We start from the raw sequence: 20,006 nt of genomic DNA, 5'->3' as shown, positions 1-20,006 counted from the left end.
CAGGACAAAACAAAAACCACTGTATTAAACTGCACTTTCCAGCTACTCCATGATCTCTGGAAAGACTGTATGCTTTAGTTGTATGTGACCATGTTTTGATTTATAGATAGCTACTCTACCACGCACTGAGCAGTTCACCGACAGGATCCCTAACTGATGCAGAGCTGCGTGGGTGTCTAACTCCACAGGATGTGGGAGGCAGAATAGCCACTTTTCAACAGGTGGCCTTTAGGAAGACTAGAGCTGGGAACAAGTAAGAACCCAGTCAAACCTGTACGAGCCACAAACTTCTGTCTCCCGGGAAAGCCCAGCTAGAGTCTCAGAGTTAGGTGTGCTGGTTAGAACTTGGGCATGCAGGCAAGCTAGCTAGAATTTGGGCGGACATTTCATCTATAACTCAAGCAACTTTTTCTGTCAAAAATTTACTGAAATAGGTATTGGCTTTTCCTCCAAATCACTAAGTGAAGGTGAAACTGCAAAACCATTCAGAGATGAAAATAAGAAATATATATTCTTCAATTCAGTTGACAAAGATATACAAACTGCAATAATCCTATAAAGCCCGTTGGTAATCATCTTACCCTATGAGTTGGGAAAGGAGAAAAATATCAAACTCACTTATGCATAGCAACAGTGATTAGAATGTCATAGTGATAAATCTTTTACAGGTCACTGGCTTGGAAACCTAATCATTTGATTTTTAACAAGACAAAATTCTGTCTCAGTTTTCTAAGCAAAGCACTGAACAAATCTTTGTGCTTGATGGGGCAAGGACGGCCCTGGCACACCTGTCACTTGCCCTTGGTGGTCTTCTTCCTTTACGATGGGCAGAGTCTGAAGCCATGGTCCAAAAGGAAGAAACTCATTCATCAAGCTTCCAAGGGCTGCCCAAGAGGGACAGGTGTAACATCATTTGCCCCAGGGTCCTACTCACAGCAGACCTTCGTTTGTATTTCTCTAGCGACAGAGTTTCTCTAAATTGCCCGTGTTGGCCTTGAATTTGCAATCTGTCTGCCTCAGGCTCCTGAGTAGCTGGGATTACAGGCATGAAGAATTAAAACCACATCTTAACCTTTGTTGTTGCTTTTTATTGTTGTCTTTCCTTGTTTTTAAATATTTCTGGACAGTCAAAAACAGATGTGGTCTCTCAGCACTTAGAAGTCCTCTGAAGCAAGTTCCACTCACAGGACTATATTATCTTGGGCCTGGGCTTAAGTCTAGGATGGTTACAGGGTCCTCCGTTCCCCATTACACAGATTCCTTGTTACAGAGGAAACAGGCCTAGAGATGTTAGCTGGAATGCCATGCCCTCACCCATGCAGTAATTCCTCCAAGGAAAAGGGTTCCACTACTTCTATCTCTGCCCCCTCCTGCCTGCTGGAGACTGAACCCAGCGTGTCTATCACCGAGCAACATTCTCACACTTTATTTTGAGGCGAGATCTCATCGAGTTGCCCATTCTGGCCTTGATCTGTGACCCTCCTGCTTCTGCCTCCTGAAGAACAGATATGTCACAGTGCTATCTTTCCTCTTTTGGGGGTATTTATTTTATTTCCTATCCACACTCAGTCATCCATCTAAAGGCTGTGCAAGTTGATTGGATGCTCTTTCAGGGTTCCTATTTAGCTAAGTATCTGCTAGCTGAATTTGGCTGGCCCTTAAGGCCTCGCATTTCGACCCTGTCCAACATCAGTTAGCTGCACTGCAGACAGAATAGTGTCCTTCAGAGTTGTCCTGGAGGGGTCTGTGTTCTAAGACTAGGAAGTAATTAGGAAAACAAAATACACCACCCTACCAACCAAGAATAGGACAAAGCTTAATGACTAATTCTATTTCTTTTTTTTTTCTTCTTATATTCTCTAGGATTGGCAGCAGGAACCACTGGACAAGAGTGATATATAGGGGACCATGGCAGAGCTCTACCACTTCTTACTGTAATATCCTGGGCAAGTTATTTACCTCTGTTGCTCAGTTTCCTTGAATGTGCAGAATGAAAGGAACTACATCACGGCATCATTGAAAGGATTCAGTGAGTATACACTATCGCAGAACAAGACCTAACACAATTAGCTACTATTCAACATGTGCTTATAATATTATTATCTGGTAAAAACGAATTGAAGGAATGTGGTTATTAATGGGAATTCTAGCACCTACTCAACTGCCTGCATTTTAATCCTATTTCACAACTGCATGGAAATCAAACTTAACTGTTTCAGTTTCCTCATCTTTCAATGAGCAAAGCAATAGCACATAACATCACAGGAGTTCCACAAGGGCTGTATGATACACTGCAATTAAAACTTTTAGCAGAACTTGGGGATTCCATGACAATTTTTTGTTTTAAAATACGCATTCTTTTAGACTGGTCTAATACCTTCAATTGACATACTTTGTTAAGGTGAGTGTGGAGTGCACACCTGCAATCCCACCACTAAGGAGTCTAAGGCAGGAAAAGTTCAAGGCTAGCCCAGGCAGGAAAGACCCAGACTGGGCTATTTACACAGCAAGACCCTGACTGTCCCCACCAAGGCAGTAACAAAATCTCGATTCCAGGTTAAAAACACTGATATAAATAAGAATGAAGGGCCCCAAAACAAAATAGTTTTGTCCCCTTTTTCTCAAGGAAAAATTTGTCTGTTTTATGGTTGTTTTGATATGGGTTTATTTTCTTTTTTTAAAAGAATGCTTTATTTGAAAGTAATTCCAAATGTATAGAAAGTTTTGAGACTAAAAATGGCACAAAGAACATCACATCCCCTTTACCAGACTCACCTGTAATTAGCATTTCAGCCTACTGGCTGCTTATCATTTCTTTTCCCTCTGCTTGTTGCCCCACATAATAGATTTCTAGGCATTTTTAATGTTTGGTAGCTGCTTGAGGATAAGCTGTGTCATTCTGGCTGTCTACACCTATACTTTGGTGTACATTTGCCCAAAACAAGAATGGGTCACGGGTCAGTTTTTGGGTGGTGACAGTGCTGGTATTGAGCCCAAGCCTCACACATGCTAAGCACCCACTCTGCTATAGACCTATAGGGCCAGCCCTGGGTACCTGGTTGACTTTAAATGCAATATGAAAAGATATTATAAGTTGGTAAGTAAATCTATTTTATTCATGTTTGTAGCTAAAATAGAACAATGGTTTCTTTGTCTCAATTCAAGGCCACGCTTTTAGGTAGCTTCCTTCACACCTGAGTCTTGAGATAAAATAAGCAGTGTGCAGTGTTCTTACACGAAGCGCAGTACCCTTACACGGACCTCAGCACCAATGCACACGAGCACGAGAGAAGCCAGAAAATTTATTTGAACATCTTTCTTATTGAACATCTTGATATAAGAGGACTTCTTTAAAAACATATTATACTTTGTTCTCTTTACTTAAATGATTCATGGGAAACTAAAATATGGAGAAATGTTCCTTAAAAATAAATAATAAATGGTAAGGATACTATGAAACCATTCATGTACTTTCATAGATTGTGTGGAGATTGCTTTATAATTGCAACCAATCTTGATGAAAAATGTTAGCTTAAAATTATAGAGTAATTAAATAAGTTAACATGGCTGCCAAATAGATACATTAGTACCCTACACCCAGACAAGGATTAGTCCATATGTTACTAAAAGAATGCTCATGAAAAGCCAATATGTTAATTTAAAAATGGTCTTCAAGGTCACTGCAAGGCAGAAATAAACCAGGAGCTTGGATTATGCAGGCAGTCAGAACAGGGCTCAGGTCTGAGCTCTACCATGACTACACTGTGTATCCCTGAGTAAGACATTGAGCTCTCTACCCACAGTTGCCACTCTTGATATGCACCTCAGGAACGAAACCGTCATGCTTCTCAGAGATTGGTGAGGGCCAGCAAGAAACAAACCTAGGCTGCGGATGCAGCTCAAGGATTGAACACCTGCCCTAGCCCGTGGGAAGCCCAGAGTTCATCCCACACTTCCAAGGGGGGGAAAAAGGGCAAAAAAAAAAAAAAAAAAAAAAAAAGAAAGAAGAAAGAAAACAAAAAACGTATAAGCAGCACAGTGCATAATGCATACAATAAGCGCTCAATCAGTGATGCATACTATTAAGGGATGTCTAGCCTAACATGCTTCCATAATATGAATTATCCCAACTCCAATTAAACTTTAATTCCCATAGTTTCCCCATTTCTACACCCCTGAGAAATTTAGAATAGAAAGCACCAGCTAAACCATGTTTAGTTGAATCTATTAACAAATACATATAAATCTAGTCCAGCATTATGATCTTTTTGAGTTTGTGTTTCCCGCCCCCTGCCCCATTTTTCTCCCCTTTTACCTGTGACTCTATCCACTCAGTAAGTATTCAGTGGCAATTAGAGTTTACCGTGTACAATAAGAAATACAAAGAGAATGAACACTAGGGAATTAGTTGATGCTGGGAATATGCACAGAATGTGCTGTTTCAATTATGCCTATTACTGGGTAAATCACTCGGTTATTAATCTCACTATATTTTTGCCTAGCATCTAGGGTTGCTGGATCCAATACTTAATAAATGCTGGGAAACTGTTCTTAAAATTTAGCTCTTTAAAAAGCAGGGGGTTGTGGAAGAGTCTTCATGTAAATAAGGTCAAAGTATGTATATTGCACACTAAAAGCTATTGTGACAGTGGAGGGGAGTGGAGAGTAATAAGCCATGATTAGGGCATGATGGTGCTGTCCTTAAGGATGGGTTAATGGGTGTAGGAAGTTGAGTCCCTCCTCCCAGAGGAACTAGAGCAAAAGCCCTAATCCTTAGGAGAACCTGAAAGTGAAAGGAAAGTGATGGGTTTGGAAAGTCATGTTAGATAAAGCAAGCTTGGGTAAGGGGTGAGGGAGAAGTAGGACTGATCTAAATAGGAGACCTTAAGGAGAAGATGTAGGCAGGCAACTCAGGGGGCCTCAGGTTCATCAATCAAGGTAATGAAAATGCTGGAGTTCCAGGAAGCAGGAAACCCGGGCATGCTCTCAAACTGCTCCATGGTGGAGGCTGCTGCCCCAGCCTGGCCTCACACCCAACCCAATGACACCAAGGGCCAGTGACACACACAGATAGCAGTGATTCTACACATACCCCCAGGGCTCTGGAAGGTAGCTCCAACTCATTTTTCTGGGGTTGTGTTTTCTAGCTACCTATGCCATTTTGCTAAATTAATCCAGCTGATACTACAAATGATCGTAAAATGGGATGGTTTATAATAACGACTTGTGGATCTATCTGACTGGAATGTAACTCAGCTCTTAGTGAGCTGGAAAACGACATCACAATAACTTAATACTTGAAAACACAGCTAAGTGGATTAAAGGACACAATGAAAGTGAAGTGTCTATAGAGTTCCTGACTGAGACATTTCTTGTTCTTTTTATTAATTAATTAATTTTTCATTTTATTATTAATTCTCAAATTGTGAACCAATATGACAGTCAGACTCTGCCTTGTTGATCTCATTCCTCACATGAAGTAACAGCAATATCTACTACTGGCAACATCAGTAGACTCAAAAAACGATACTTGAACTGTGCTTGAATTCTATTAGTGCACAGTGCCAAATAACAGCTGCCTATATAGGGTAGAACTGAGAATTTTAGAGTAGAACTGAAACCTTAAGTTTAAAATGTCTATATAGGGGGCCGCGGATATAGCTCAGTGGCACAGCACCTGCCTGGCAAGCACAAGGTCATGAGTTTGATTCCCAGTACCAAAAGCAAAAACAAACAAACAAAAGGATACAATAAAATGTCTATATAACCCCAAATAAGAGGACTGCTAAAATATACAACACAGGAAAAGGAAACAGGAACGTAAGTGAACAGAGTATTAACAGAAGTCACTACAATAAGACTAGAATAAGCAATGCCTATATGGTAACCAAATCAAAATGTCAGGTTTCGAATTAACAAAACATTTATTGAGGAAATAGTTTTAGACCTTTGTTAATAATTGCTTTGCTAATAAAGCACCCCAAACTTAGACAGACAAACCCATTCCTGGGGAGATCTTGAGCCCAGCATTTCCCCATTCGTTCTGAGTACCTAAAGCTGCTGCAGAGCCCAGAATGAGGGAGACACAGCCACTTCCTGTCAGAAACCTCTCTCTCCTGCTGCAAGAAGTAATCAGACACCTGGCTTCTATGAATAAAAGGGTCCAGGTCACTTTCTTGCTTCCTTTATGTACATGGAAATTTCTTTACAGTTCTACCTGATCTCAGAACCTTTAACTCCAAATTACAGCTAACAGAAAGTATTAACTGTAATTCCTTGATTTTTAATCTGGCACAGAACTCTTCATCTGGACCATTATGAGACTTTGTGAAAAATAAATAACATTTTACATTATACATGGTGAAATAGGAAAACATATAAGAGAAGTAATACAACAGCAGAGAGGGAAATCCTGCCATGTGCAATCTTGTGTTTATATTGATTTCTATTAGCACCTATTCTATTTCTATTAGCATTCTATTATAATGCTCAGCATTATAAAAAGTATAAAAATGAACCAAAAGCCTAAGAATTTATCACTGACACATGAATCTGCTTTGTTGTTGGAATACTCATCACACAGAATGTTTTTAGCAGTACCATATTAAAAGTTACTCTCTGACATATACATAGTACTATGTAATACAGGAAGTCCTATGCCACTGTGGGAACCATTCACTGCTTTGTTCTAATTCTTGGCTTCTCTAAGGATGGCCAATAGGAAGTCAATGCAGAGCAAGTGAGTTCGACAGAGAATAAGGCAAAACACAAGTATCAGCAGTAGGGGGGTGGAACAGCCAGGGGAAATGGAAAAAAAGAAGGTAAGAACTAATGGAGAAAAATTTGTACTGCACCACGGGCAGTAAGCATCTGTGACTGAATAGAACAGACAGAGCATGAGAGTCAATGGATCGGAGCCCAGGTCCTACAGTGTCTGTGTGCTGCAGGTGAGGTTAGAATTAGAGACCTCACAATGACAGAGACACAGACAGATCATGGCAGAGGGCCAGGTTCACAGTAGGAGTCTCCCAAATGAAGAGCTATTATTATTACTAGTCACAGACTATGCATTGCAAAGGGCAACATGGTACTTATAATTTTAGATACCACCTACTTTGCTGAGAAGACAATGACAATAACAATACAGAGAGAGTTACAAATGTCCTTTATCTTATCAGTCTACAGAGCTGATGCTTCCTAGTTTATGAAGTGCAACCAGAAGCAATTTCCCAGTGACGAACACAATCTGAACACAGAGATGCACATTTCTGGAGATAAAGTATCTTCCACAATTTGTTATTTATCTTGGTCTCTTGCTGATTAAAAGGTCTTGTGTATGTCATCAGCTCTGCTTATGAATAGCCAGGCAGGATGGGTCGGCTTCAGGCAAGCCACTGTGAAAACAACTGTACCTAAGGGAAAACAACAGGTCCAAGAGGTCCCAGAAGCAATGTATGGCCTCACCTTCAATGATGAGGGATGCTAAATGTTAGCAGACGCTCAACGATGTGAAATATGGCACTTCTACAAATAAAGACCAGGGCTATGTTTACCATGTCAAACTCCAACTGTTTTATAGATCAGGAGTGTTTAGTGCCTTTGTAAATTCCTTCAAGTCAGTGATGGGTACCTCTTCAACAGTTTACAATTGTTGTAGTGTCAGGGACAGCCCTGATCAACATAGTATCAAGCCAAGGAGGGGCCAGCCAGACTATCCTCTTGTCTTTCAATGGCTCTGGCTTGCATGGAATGATGAGCTCCTGGGAGCAGAGCCCAGAGAAGCAGGAGGAAAGGCAGGGTGGCACACAGGACCTCAGAAACCCAGCGCTGCAGATGAGTGATGTCTCTCCTGACAGCAGCCACATCGCAAACAACAAGCACCATTAACTGGCACGTTTATCTTCAGAGAAAAGCCAACCACTCTAGAGCAACAGTCTGAGATGCTGTCAGGCCACAAAGGCTGAGGCTATCTGTGGAGGAGAGGTGACTCAGAGATGTGATTAGGAGGCTCTGGGAATGGGTACGAGGCTCTTGGCTCCCTGGGGTCTGCACTGCTTTCCTTTGGGCTCCATGTGCCAGTCATGAATCAGTACAGTCCTTACTGGTCACCTGTGGTCCATCTTCAGTGCAAGCCACAGAGCAGCCTTTTATTCTGACACTTCATGCACTGAAGTTTTTCTGAAAGGCTAAGTGGCCAAGAATCAAAACCATGTAACAACTTTTTCCATTTGTTTATTCATTTGTTTAACAAATATCAGCCAACAGTCCAGGGACCAAGCCTGGGGTGGACTGGTCACTAAGGCAGATACAGCACCTGATTCACCAACTGAGATTCTCATAGGACAAGCATCCCAGCGGTAGGCATGGGACAGGCTAGAGAGGAGCTTCAGGAGCAGGGCAGCTCCTGAAGGGCAGCAGGGCTACTCGGGACATAGAGTGCTGCATGGTCAGAGCAGACTGAGCAGCAGTTGGATGGAAAAAGAGAGAAATGGAAGAAGCAGTGTGCCCAGGAACAGGAAGTCTCGAGGTGTGGCAGGAAGTATGTGTGGATGAAGCCGTGAGGGGAGAGGGGCTGGGAACATGAGCAGAATTAGGGGCCAGGGAGACAGGAACATTACTTGAATCTGAAGAATAGAGAAGTGATTGTGCTCATGCTCACTTCAAACCCATTTACTTAAAGGTGGTTTTTCCTGTTGTTGGTGGCTTTTTTGTTTTTATTTTTTTGAAAAAGAATCTCACTGTGTAGCTCAGGCTGGCCTCAAACTCACAGTGATACTTCTGCCTCAGCCTCCCAAGTGCTGGGATTACAGACATGTGCCATCACATCATTCTCCCTTTGAAGGTGGTTTTTCATAGAAATATAAATATCTAAAGGGAAATGAGACAAATGTTCTATGAAAATTATATAATAATTTTAGAGATCTCAATAATCATTAAAATTCTATTGTGCATATCATGAATTACTTGAAAATTATGGTCATGATACTAATCTTTAAGATATGCCTTATATCATTCTTATTCAAGAAATAAAAGTTCATTATTAACTAAGATCATAAATTCAGCAGTCAAAATTAAGAAGAAATTCCATTTATCCTTACTTTCAAAGGTCTGTTTCTGTAATACTATGCTCATTAATTATGCACAGTGTGGGAGTAAGCAAGACCTCCTTTAACCATGACAGAGGTCCTTGCTAACTGGAGAGTTTAACCAAGCTCCTAACCTTATTCTGAGGCTGTATCCTCTGATGAGATCCACGTCACCATGGGGATGTGTGACAGCAAGCTGAAAAGGGAATCAGACCCTGAGAGATTCTGTGACTTTCCTGGGCCACACAGCTAGCAGAGAAGCCTAAGACTTCATACCAGAACTTTGGACTCCTCCTGTATCTGCTGCTCTTTCCTCTCCTCATTGTTTGGCAGTCATTTTCTACGGTAAATGCAATTAAATTACTACAAAGATGGAATTTTTTCAATGTGGAAAAAAAGAGTTCTTGAATAAAGGGGGGGAAGTGAAGAATAAAAATAACAAACAAAAAGAGCACTGTAGAAACATGTTAAACTAGTGAATTATATCTCAACTTAATAAAAATTAAAAAATAAAAACAGCAGTGTTTAAGAAGTGAGTACAGTACTGAGAAGTGGTAAGATTTGAGGATGTTAAAAATTTTATTGCTTCATCCCCTTTTCTGTATAATAAGACTGCTGTGAACTGCACTGTCACTGTCAAGGAACCAGGATAAGGTGATTTTCAAATGGTAAAGTCCATCACGATGCACATGACAAGAACACTCATCATGCTGGGAACTGCATAACCCAAGCTGGGAACTACCAAGCTGGGAAAGAGGTGCTTTTCCCTTCATTTCTAATGACCCTAAGCCTTCTAAAATGTGTAAGAAGTTTACCCCCCGCTAGCAAGCACTACCCCATGAGGTTGCCCTTCTCAAAACACACATTTAGCAGCAGGAAGTGTCCCAGAATCTATGGCTGAGAGTAACTTGGTTCCCTGCAGCACAGGTACAACACAGGCAGGAGGACTCATTCTCCGAAGCCAGGGCTTCCGGTCCTATACACCATGTTGGCTGAGGCTGTGCTCTACCAGTCACAGGAGCCAAAGACTCAAACACAGATGGCCGGAATGACCCAAGCCTGCCACAGAACCCCAAGTCTCTTCATGTTAAACCAACCTTAAACCATACCTCTTCTGCATTTTCCTCCCTTTTTATGAAGAATGTGTAAGATGGATTATTATTCATGTCCCTTTTTGATGGGGTCACATTTCCAAATTCCCAATGTACTAATTTCATACAAACAGAACATCAATACTAATAGTTTTATGCAACCAGGCACAAACATGATTTCTTCCTACTGTTTTTAAAAGACCAAGGTAATTTTTGTCCCAATTCCTACAGAATGGTAAGCTTAAAATCAAGTCAGTTAGCTCCGTCAGGTCCAATAAATCAGAGGAAAAAAATAAATGGGAAAGCACGCCAACACATAACCATGGTAACACCACAGATGCATCAAGAGATGGTACACTCGTGTGCTTCACCCCATCTCTCAAACTGCAATATAAAGGGGGGCAATATTGCACAGAGAACAATCATGAGTCTGCAGTTTCTGCACAGTGCATTCAACCAGCTGTATTATACCCCCAGCAGCAGACCTGGACGCAGCTCAAAACATGCAAGAAGACTTTGATCTCTACGTACTGGTTATTCAATTTGCTTATCTGGATAATGGATGCTAAAGATCACCATCTCCAAGTAACAAATTTCAAGTAATAAACTCAAGATCAAAGCCAGACATGGTAGCATATGCCTGTAATCTCAGTACTCAAGAGGCTGAGCCAGGAAGACCGCTGAGTCCAAGGTCAGCCTGGCTATGCAGTAAATTAAAGCCCAGCCTAAACTACATAGCGAGACCCTGTCTGAAAGACAACCAACCAACCAAACAAACAAACACACACCAGGATCATTTTTTCTTCTTCAAACAACCCCATGTACTTCCAAGATTTATATCCTATGATTGGCTGGCAGGGAGCATGGTGTGGTAGAACATGATACTTCAATGTAATCAAGCTGATACTTTGTCTGTAGACAGACAGACAGACAGACTGTCTGGCTGCCTTCCTGTCTTCACACAAAAACTGCATTCAGAGTTCTCATACTCTGTGTCTCGCTTTGTCAGATTTGGTTTTACCCATCAAGTCCTTTACTCTGTAGAAATCATGTCTTCAAATAATCCTGATTTATGAATTTATCAACTGGGCAGAAGGCAGGAGAAGCTTGGAGAGGGCACTGAGGCATCTACTTCATAGGTGGCCAGTAAAGACCCACTGTCTCCACACAGCTCAGGCAAAGGCACTCTGGCCTGGTTCAGTCCATGAATAGCAGTGATGGGGGCCTTACGTGCACTGCCCATAAGAGTGCATCCTCTGCACTGCCTGTAGGGGTGCTAACAGGCCAGGACTACTTCACATCCTTGCTGACTAGACTGATGAGCAGTACAAAGGGTCATTTGCCTACCACAGCAAATTCAGAAGTGGTAGAGCCAAACTGACATCCAGGCACCATGACACTGCTCTCTTTGTCCACTGCCAGTTGCAATTTGCATGACTTCTGGCATCATTACACAGACAAGCCACCAAGTCCTCCAGAGCCAGATGCCGAGCTCTCCCTTCACCCCAGCCCTTTTCACACACTGACAAAGCTGCAAGACGCCAAGGCCGGCTACTCACAAGGCACAGCATGGCGGTAAAGGTTGTCCCTTATGGTCTGCTGGAGTTCATGATCAGGAGACCCTTTCTGGAACCGCTGACTGAGAAAATGTCGCAGGTCTTTGGTGAGTCTTCCTCCTGTGGAAAAAACACAACACAGACAGGAGACATCAACAATGGGGCTTCCAGGAGATGGGCGGCCTGAGCAGGATATGTGCCAGAAAGCCACCCGCAGCAGCTCTGGGCCAGCCCTGTGTCCTCAGCAGGATGTGCTTCGGGATTCCCAATGCAGGGAAAAAGCAAAGAAAGGACATCACAAAGTGGGGGTCACAGGACCTGGGAAGCTAGAAGGCTTTCATCTAGGCTACTACATTTAAAATAGGTGACACTGACAGACACTATCAGTGGGGGAGTAAGTGGCTGAATCTCATGAAAGACAATCTAGCAAGAACTATCCAATTATGTATTATTCTTTCACCAGGGATTCAATTGGTAGGTATTTTCTCTGTGGATATACTTCGAAGTATATACTCAAATCTCCTGTAGTGGTAGGCAGATAACCCTCTGTAAGGCTCATCTTACTATTGACTGTAGCATTTTTGTGATAGCCAATTAAAAAACAAAGGTAAAAGATTGGAAACAAAAAGATCTACTCAGTGAAGCACAGCTTATCCATATGATAGGTATTCTGCATAAGGTATATTTTCATGGGCTGATATGAGAGGAAATACATACAATAGTCCATAATTTTGTTTTGTATAGTGGATTTTTAAAAGGAGAAGGGCTAGAGCTATCCAGTGGTAAATACCTATATCTACAAGGCACTGAGATCAATCCCCAGCACTAAATAAATAAAAAGGATCATTAAAAACTTTGAATATTGATCTCCATTAGAAAGACAGACTTGAACTGAGCAAATGATGGAGAACTTTTTCATTTTATAGATAGATAATACCTCTATATACATCTACCTATCATCTGGTATTTTTTAAGCACTAGATACATTTTGCTTTTTTATTGTTATTCTTATTTTTTAAGCCAGAGTAATCAGAGTGGGTCTATGTGTTGATTCCCTTACAACTCTCTGTATTTAACAGAACAAAATAGATAAAATAATCATATTGTTACAAAAATGTCTCCCAGAAAAGACACGTTTTTAAAATTCATAATCAAATTACAATCTACAGAATCAACAGAAGGCTTATATAGATCAACCTAGCTAGTGTTCACTAGCTGGAGAAAGATGCTTCAATGACATTTAAAAATGGTAACACTAAGACTGTTCTTCCATTTTTATCTTATCTAAGACAAAGTTTAGGTAAGAGCATTTTTAACGTTGGAGAAACAAGTAACAACCAAATAACCTTGTTAGACACAAAACTCACATCAACAGATGCTATCTTCTTCATCTTCAAAAAGTATCTACCATGAAGATAGTGACGGTTATGATGATATTTCGCAGCTAGCACAAGAAACTACTGATCTTCACTTCAATACCATGTTCAAACGACTCACAGCTGCTCAGTAATTTTGGCATAAACTAATGAAAACTCACTTGAAATATTTTTTAGTTGTATCACACCCAAAGTTTCAGTGAGACCATCTTAGGCTATTCAATTATTAAGTCTTGTATTTACTGAATTAAGAAGATAATGCCTCCCCATTTGCAGTGCAAACCCAGAATGAGCAAAACATTTAAATATAAAATTTAACAAAGGAATATACAGGACAGACTATTAAGTATATGAAAAGCTGTTAAATCTCATCAGGTATCAGAGAAACACAAAGTAAAACTATAATGAGATCCCATTACACATCAACCAGAAATAAAAATGACCAACAGTGTCAAGTTTTGGCAGGGCTGTGGAGCCTCCGCATTGTTATCCTGTCTAAGAAACAGTTCGTCCCCTTCGGAATAATTTGGCTTCATCTTATGATGTAAAGCCTTCACTAGCCAAGTAACCATCAATTTCATTCTTACTTCCATGAGGAAAATGAAACTATGCCTACAATATTACAGAAACAGACAGACCAGTCATGAGAAAAACAGCACTGAGAAGTTTAGGATGGAGTTTATTACATGGAGAGTTTCTGACTAGGATGTTTCTAGAAGGGTCTCCACCCATTGGGGCCTCAGGGCTCTTAATGAGAAAGCAAATAGGAGGTACAAAGGCAAACTCAGCACATGTGATTGGAGGGGAGGGTGACATCATGGGTTATACAGGGGAAGAATGTTCCGCTACATTTTAAAATGCACTACAAGGCCATCAGCACTAGCTGTAAAACGGCAGTAAAGACAGAGGTTATACAAAGCAACATTTGAAGTTACACTGTAAGGTCACCTGTTAGACAAGCTGACACCAAGAAAGGCATGTTCTGTTATCAGGTTTGTCCCGGACAGGTGTGCTTGGTCTTGGTGAGCATCCTGGCAGGCTTTTATTTAAAACTTTAAATTCTCTTCCATTTTCCACTCATTTAATAAAAAAAAAAAAATCATTTTCAGAGATGTTGGCACTTAAGACTGCATAAGAGGTATCAGACTTGAGAGTCATTTGGAGACTAATATTTTCTATTTGTTTTGTAATAAAGGAGGTGAGTCAATTTATCAAGTCAGGTCCTAGCAAGAGTATAAGAAGGCCTGTCAGTGGTGTTAACAGAGCTCCTATCCATGGCTCCCAATTTTTTGGGAGCTCTACCAATAGGAGCTCTGCCTTGGGCCCGCTGGTTGATTTTTCTCCCAATTGGCAGGCAGTCTAACAATACCAGACTTGTTAACATAATAGCAATCCTTTTTTTTTTTTTTTTTAAAGAACAGGCAGATGCCTTCCTCTGGGCAGTTTGGATCAGATGGCAGCTGAGTTAGAAGCTATTTGGGGACCCTCCATTGTCCAGGGCATAGTCTCATCTGGGGCAGAACCAGGCATTGGCACTGCATTTGCAGTAATCTTTCTCTTGGCATCATTCAGGGCAGGCATATTTGTTGCCGAATTGATATTCTTGTTTCCACTTTATACATCCACGCCCTGAGTAACAGGTATTCCAAACTGTGTTTTTGGTTTGCATAGGGCATCCACCAAAATAAAGACACACTCTGTGTTGAGAGGGGTTGAGAATGACTATCGGGTCAGAAACACGGGCTGAGTTGGGAATTTTTAGTGGCCTGAATCTACCTGGCAAGCATGGGAGGCAGCACCCTGAGCAGCAATGAGCAGAGGATAAAATGGTGCCGTTTCAAGCTTAGGAAAGGCGGTTCGGGGTGTGCAGTCCAACAATCACAACGAAGTAGAATATAATGAAAGTCACCATTTAGGGAACTTCTCGATCCTCTGAGGACCCAATCCGGAATCCTAGAGCAAATGCTAAGCCTATCAGGGAGGTGAACAGGAACCAAAGTGAGTAACGGTACAAGGGAGTTAATCAGGGCAATTGCTCCAGTGTTCAGTGTGTGTCCAGCTTAAGCCATGCATTGACCCATCAGCCTCCTTTTAACTTTTCCAGAGCTTTATGGTTTGTATGCTGTAGGTAGGTTTCATTTGAGTTTTAATTCTTTAGTCAGTTTCTGGGCTATTTCTGCCATAAATATAGGCCCATTATTGCCGCCCATGGTTGGGGACAGCCCATGTCTGGAGATGATTTCTCTTAGTAATACTCTACAGACTTTAGTGACTTTTTCTGTTCTGGTGGAAAATGCCTCTGGCCACCCAAAATAAATATAGTTAAGTAAAAGGCAGTATTTGTATCCCCTGCATGGTTTAACTTCTGTAAAGTCTATCTGTAGGCCTTTAGAAGGAAAAATTCTATCATGCTGAATACCGAATGGGATTTGTGTTCAGATGAGGGCTCCGTTCCTGCACAGATTTAGCATCTCTGACTAATGGAGACACAGATTGAGGCTACCATTGCAATATAACAGTACCAGCTTAGAAGCTGACTTATAGCAAGATTTCCTCCATGGGGGATGTCGTGATGGAGTTTTACCCCAGTGTAGGCCAAGTTTTGTGGAACTATCATTCTGGTCATCTGGTGGTGTCCAAGCTCCATTTAGGCCTCTTCCTGTTGTACACATGATTTTTTCCCTAGAGCAGCAGAGCAGCCTGCTGTAGAGACTGAGGATAGTTTTAGGGGGTGCTTTATGTTGGGCTTCTGGATTTTTTATTAAATCATTTGTCTCCCAGGTAGAGCCTACCACTGCCAATGTGGTAGCTTCACCTGCGCTGTGATTTACAATAGTGACAGTATCTTTACTTTTTGGTGCCCCTTGCAATGAATAACAGTGGCTTTCTTAGATTTCCAAATTGCAATCAGGAGTTGAGAAACCTCATCCTTGTTTTTGTTTCCCTTCTCCTGTGCAAAGTCCATGTTCCTTGTACAGCATTTGGTGGACATGAACAGTGGCAAAAGTGTATCGAATCTGTGTATATGTTTAGCTTTTTCCCAGTTGAAAGCTTGTGTTAGGGCCCACAGTTTATCCTGTTGAGCAGACACATCTTCAGGTAGAGGCCTAGCTAGGAGAACCTCTTTTGTAGTGTACATCATAGCTGGCTTGGCATTTTCCATCCCTGCCTGATCTACTTTCATTCATAAATAGGGTATTGTCAGCATTAGAAAAGGGTTCCACCCAGAAATGTGGCCAGCTAGCAAAGAGCTCATCAGTCAAGGTCAGACAGACATGGTCTGGAGGGCCAAGCACAGCAGGCAGGAAGGTGACTGGGTCTAGAAGCTTGACAGCTGAAAAGAGAGTCAGGGATTTCCAACAAGCAATCTGTGGTGTCGAGTGATGCAGCTGTTTGAGAACCAGTGGGGTCCCCAACGGTTTAGCATCCCTAAGACAGCACGTGGGACCTGGGCTGTTAGGTTTTGTCTCAAAGTCAGTTTGCTGGACCTCTCTGACCAAGACAATGGCAGCTGCCAGTGCCCTCGGGCAAGGAGGCAGGCCTTTGCCACAGGATCCAGGATCTTTGATAGCTAACCCATGGAGCAGGGGCCAACCCCTAAACAAGGATCCCCGAGGCTAATCATCTCCCTTCATCAACAAGCAGACTGAATGGTCTGGTCACATCAGGGATGCGCAAAGCTGGCACAGCAGAAAGTGTCCTTTTAAGGGTCTGGAAGGACTCGGCCTGTTCTCTAGTCCAGTTTAATAGTTTTCTTTCCTTTCTCTTTTGCCAGCATATTTTATAGGGGCTTATCCTTTGCAGCAAACCCTGGTATCCAAATCTGACAGAACCCTGTGGTGCCCAGAAATTCTCTAATCTGTTATTTTTAGGTCTTGGAATGGAACAGATGACTGTTTTTCTCTAAGGGCCCCAGGACCTGAGTCCTTTTTCCAAATCAAACCCTAAGTAACATACACTCCCGTTTGTATGTTTGTCCCTTTTTCCAGGAGACTTTATAGCCAGTGGCTACTAGGTAATGAGAAAGGCCTGTGTTCCCTTTCCGCAGTCTGTCTGCCTTGAACTACAGATCAGGATGTCATTGATGGTAAGAGTGTATCTGAAGTCTGCATGTTGCAACCGGGCTAGACCAGCTGCCAGTACTTTCCCAGAGTGTGGGGGAGTTCTCAAAACCTTGTGGTAAACAAGTCAAGGTAAGTTGGCCTTTCTGTCTCTCTCTCTGAGTCTTTCCATTTTAAAGACAAAGAGGGGCTGGCTGGTGAGTGCAACCCACAAACAGAAGAAAGCATCTTTTAAGTTCAGACAGGTGAACAAGGTGACATCAGACGGATCCTGTACACTTTATAATCACATTGAAATTCTAGCTCGGACATGCTCCAGGAAGGAGTGTTTATTTCAGTGTCAGGATCAACTACAGGGGCAGGGACTTTGGACTCCAGCCAACCAGGGCTCCCTCCAGAATGTAGACATTCTTCAGTATCAAACAGAGTGAAAAGGATTTGCTGGCAGTCATCTCGTGTCAGGAAGGAGGTCTGGAAGATGGATGTGAGGAGGTGAGTCATTTCTTAGGGCTTCTATGAGGAAGACGGGCTATGGTGTTTCCGACCCAGTAGGGCAGCCTACCTAAATGGCTGATGAGTGCATCTCCCCAGGCTCCAGGATAGACATGAAGCAGCAGCAGGAGATGAGCTGTGGGCCCGAGCTGAATGGCAGAGCAGAGCCTGCCAGGGCACTGTCCATGTTGTCAGCACCTGATAAGGAGTAGTTGCATGTATTGCTGTACCAGGTCAGTCCCCAGCACACGAAGGTACTGAGTCAAAGCCTCATTACAAAGGCTGAGTCACCAGGAAGCCACATAGGTGAGGCTACAGAACCACAGAAATCTGACCCAATCAAGCCCCGGAGCTCTGAGGTCTGAGGGGAGCTTCTGCAGTGGAGCACAGATGAAATGGTCTGTTGCTTTCACTGTCTATCACAGGCATCCACACAGTCACTCAATGGGCATTCAGAGGTTAAACATTCCCACTCCTTTGTGCATCGTCTAAACTGAAGCTGGTAAAAAGTGATGGGGCTCTCTTTCTGACCAGAGTTGGGCAGGCTGACAGGCTGATTGAGGTGTCCTGGGGTCTTACTTTACCTGACCCTGACCTGACCAATGGTATGGTTTTCTCCTCTTTGGGTCTGCTGACAGCCATGAGTGACAAGCCTCGGCCTCTAGTCTCAGCCTCATGAGGGGACTCCAAGAAAGCTGGACATCTAGGAGCTAAGAGAGATCCCTGCTTGGGCTATCAGGCCTCAGCCAGTCACCTAAGTGGTCAGGACGGTTTTCCCAGTTACAGAAACAAGAAATGTGATGGAAAACAGACTGAACACAGGAAAACACACTGAGAAGGTTTGGGAGGCAGTTTATTACACCTCTGGACTCCTGGCTAGGATTTCTCCATGAGTGCAACCTGATAGGGATTTAGGGCTTGGTACGAAGGTAAAGTCAGTGCACATGTAAGTGCCATTACAAGGCCATTAGCACATTTTACAAAGGCAGTAAAGACAGCGATTATACAAAGAAACATTTGAAGTTACACTGTATGGTCACCTATGGGACAAGCTGACACAAAGAAAGGCATGTTCAGCTATCAGTTAGTCCTGAAATGTCCACGTGGTCATGGTGGGCAGGCATTCTGGCAGGCTTTAATTTGAAATTTCAAATTTCCTTTCATGCATACACTCAACAAATATGTACGTACATCTTCGCAAGTCTTTTTAAAAATAAACAACTTTGCTTTAAAAAAATTTTTTTAAAAAGTCCCAGATACATACTAAAAGGTGAATAGAGAAGCAAACTGTGGTATATTCAAACAATGAAGGGCTACACAGTTATTTTTTGAAAACCAACCAGGCATATAGGAACACACTTGTAATCCCAGCACTCGGGAGGCTGAGGCAGAAGGATCACTCAAGTTTGAAGCTAGCCTGGACTACATAGTGACCCTGCGCTACACAGTGAAACTCTGTCTCCAAACAAACAACAACTCCCCTCAGTAAAAAGAACAAACTACTAACGGACAATAATATTAATAAACGTTATGTATTCAGTGTTGAGTAAAAGAAGTCAGATAAAAGAGAATATGCTGTATGATTTCATTTATACAATTTTAGGACACAATAAACTAATTTATAGCAACAAAAAAGAGTGCAGTGGTTTCCTAGAGTTGAGGGAAGCAAAGATGAACTGGAAAGGAGGAGTCAGATCTATGGAGTACGTGGACAGTACCAGAGGAGAAACTCCATCCTGTGAATTTACAATTTAAAAATACGCTTTACAAAAGGGAGAACAAAAGGGAACTTTTGGGGAAGATGCCACATGAGTCTATCTCTTTGTCGAGTTATAAATAGAATCATATACATAAAACAAGTGCATTTAATTATATCTGAATTGTACAGCAAAAGAGTTGGTATCAAACATTTACAACCTGCATAACAGTCAAATGCTCACTACGGTATGTCCTAGGCATGGTCACAAATGCTTAGCCGCCTTTTCCAATAGACAGTTGGTTTTCTTGGTAATCAAGACAAACAGGCCTTGCTTGGTCTGAATCCTGGCTCCACTGAGCCCGAGCGTAAGACTTAATCTCTGACCTTCGCTTTTCTCATTCGTAAAAATAGAACCATGATATAACAGCAGCTCCCTCACAAGACTGTCACGAGGAAGGAATGGCAGTGACATATTTGCACAGAGGTTGGCAAACAGAAAGCACTTAATGAAAGCTGAGAATCATGATTATTAGAATGTCAAGTAGACAAGTGTTGAGGTGAGTAGGGAAGGAAATAAAATCAATCCAAACATGATGTTACTTATTGTTTGGGGAAAAAAGGACACAGACATTGTAACAGCTGACA

The 20,006-nt window shown here is 42.0% G+C and overlaps 1 protein-coding gene across 24 annotated transcripts in view; it reads right to left on the bottom strand.

Moving 5' to 3' along the window:
- Magi1 (membrane associated guanylate kinase, WW and PDZ domain containing 1) overlaps positions 1-20,006 on the bottom strand; it is a 589,708-nt gene that overhangs the window by 220,620 nt on the left and 349,082 nt on the right. For all 24 annotated transcript variants that reach the window (XM_063257099.1, XM_063257101.1, XM_063257105.1 and 21 more), the window contains exon 2: positions 11,737-11,853. In XM_063257099.1, coding sequence (XP_063113169.1) covers positions 11,737-11,853 — 117 coding nt within the window. The remainder of the gene's footprint in view (positions 1-11,736; positions 11,854-20,006) is intronic.

This window comes from Cavia porcellus, unplaced genomic scaffold (genome assembly GCF_034190915.1).
Source record: "Cavia porcellus strain 051 isolate PalLab524CR breed Dunkin Hartley unplaced genomic scaffold, mCavPor4.1 scaffold_10, whole genome shotgun sequence".
Taxonomy (NCBI): Eukaryota; Metazoa; Chordata; class Mammalia; order Rodentia; family Caviidae; genus Cavia; species Cavia porcellus.
The sequence above is the reverse complement of the archived record's forward strand: the minus strand, read 5'-3'. Positions and strand labels throughout refer to the sequence as shown.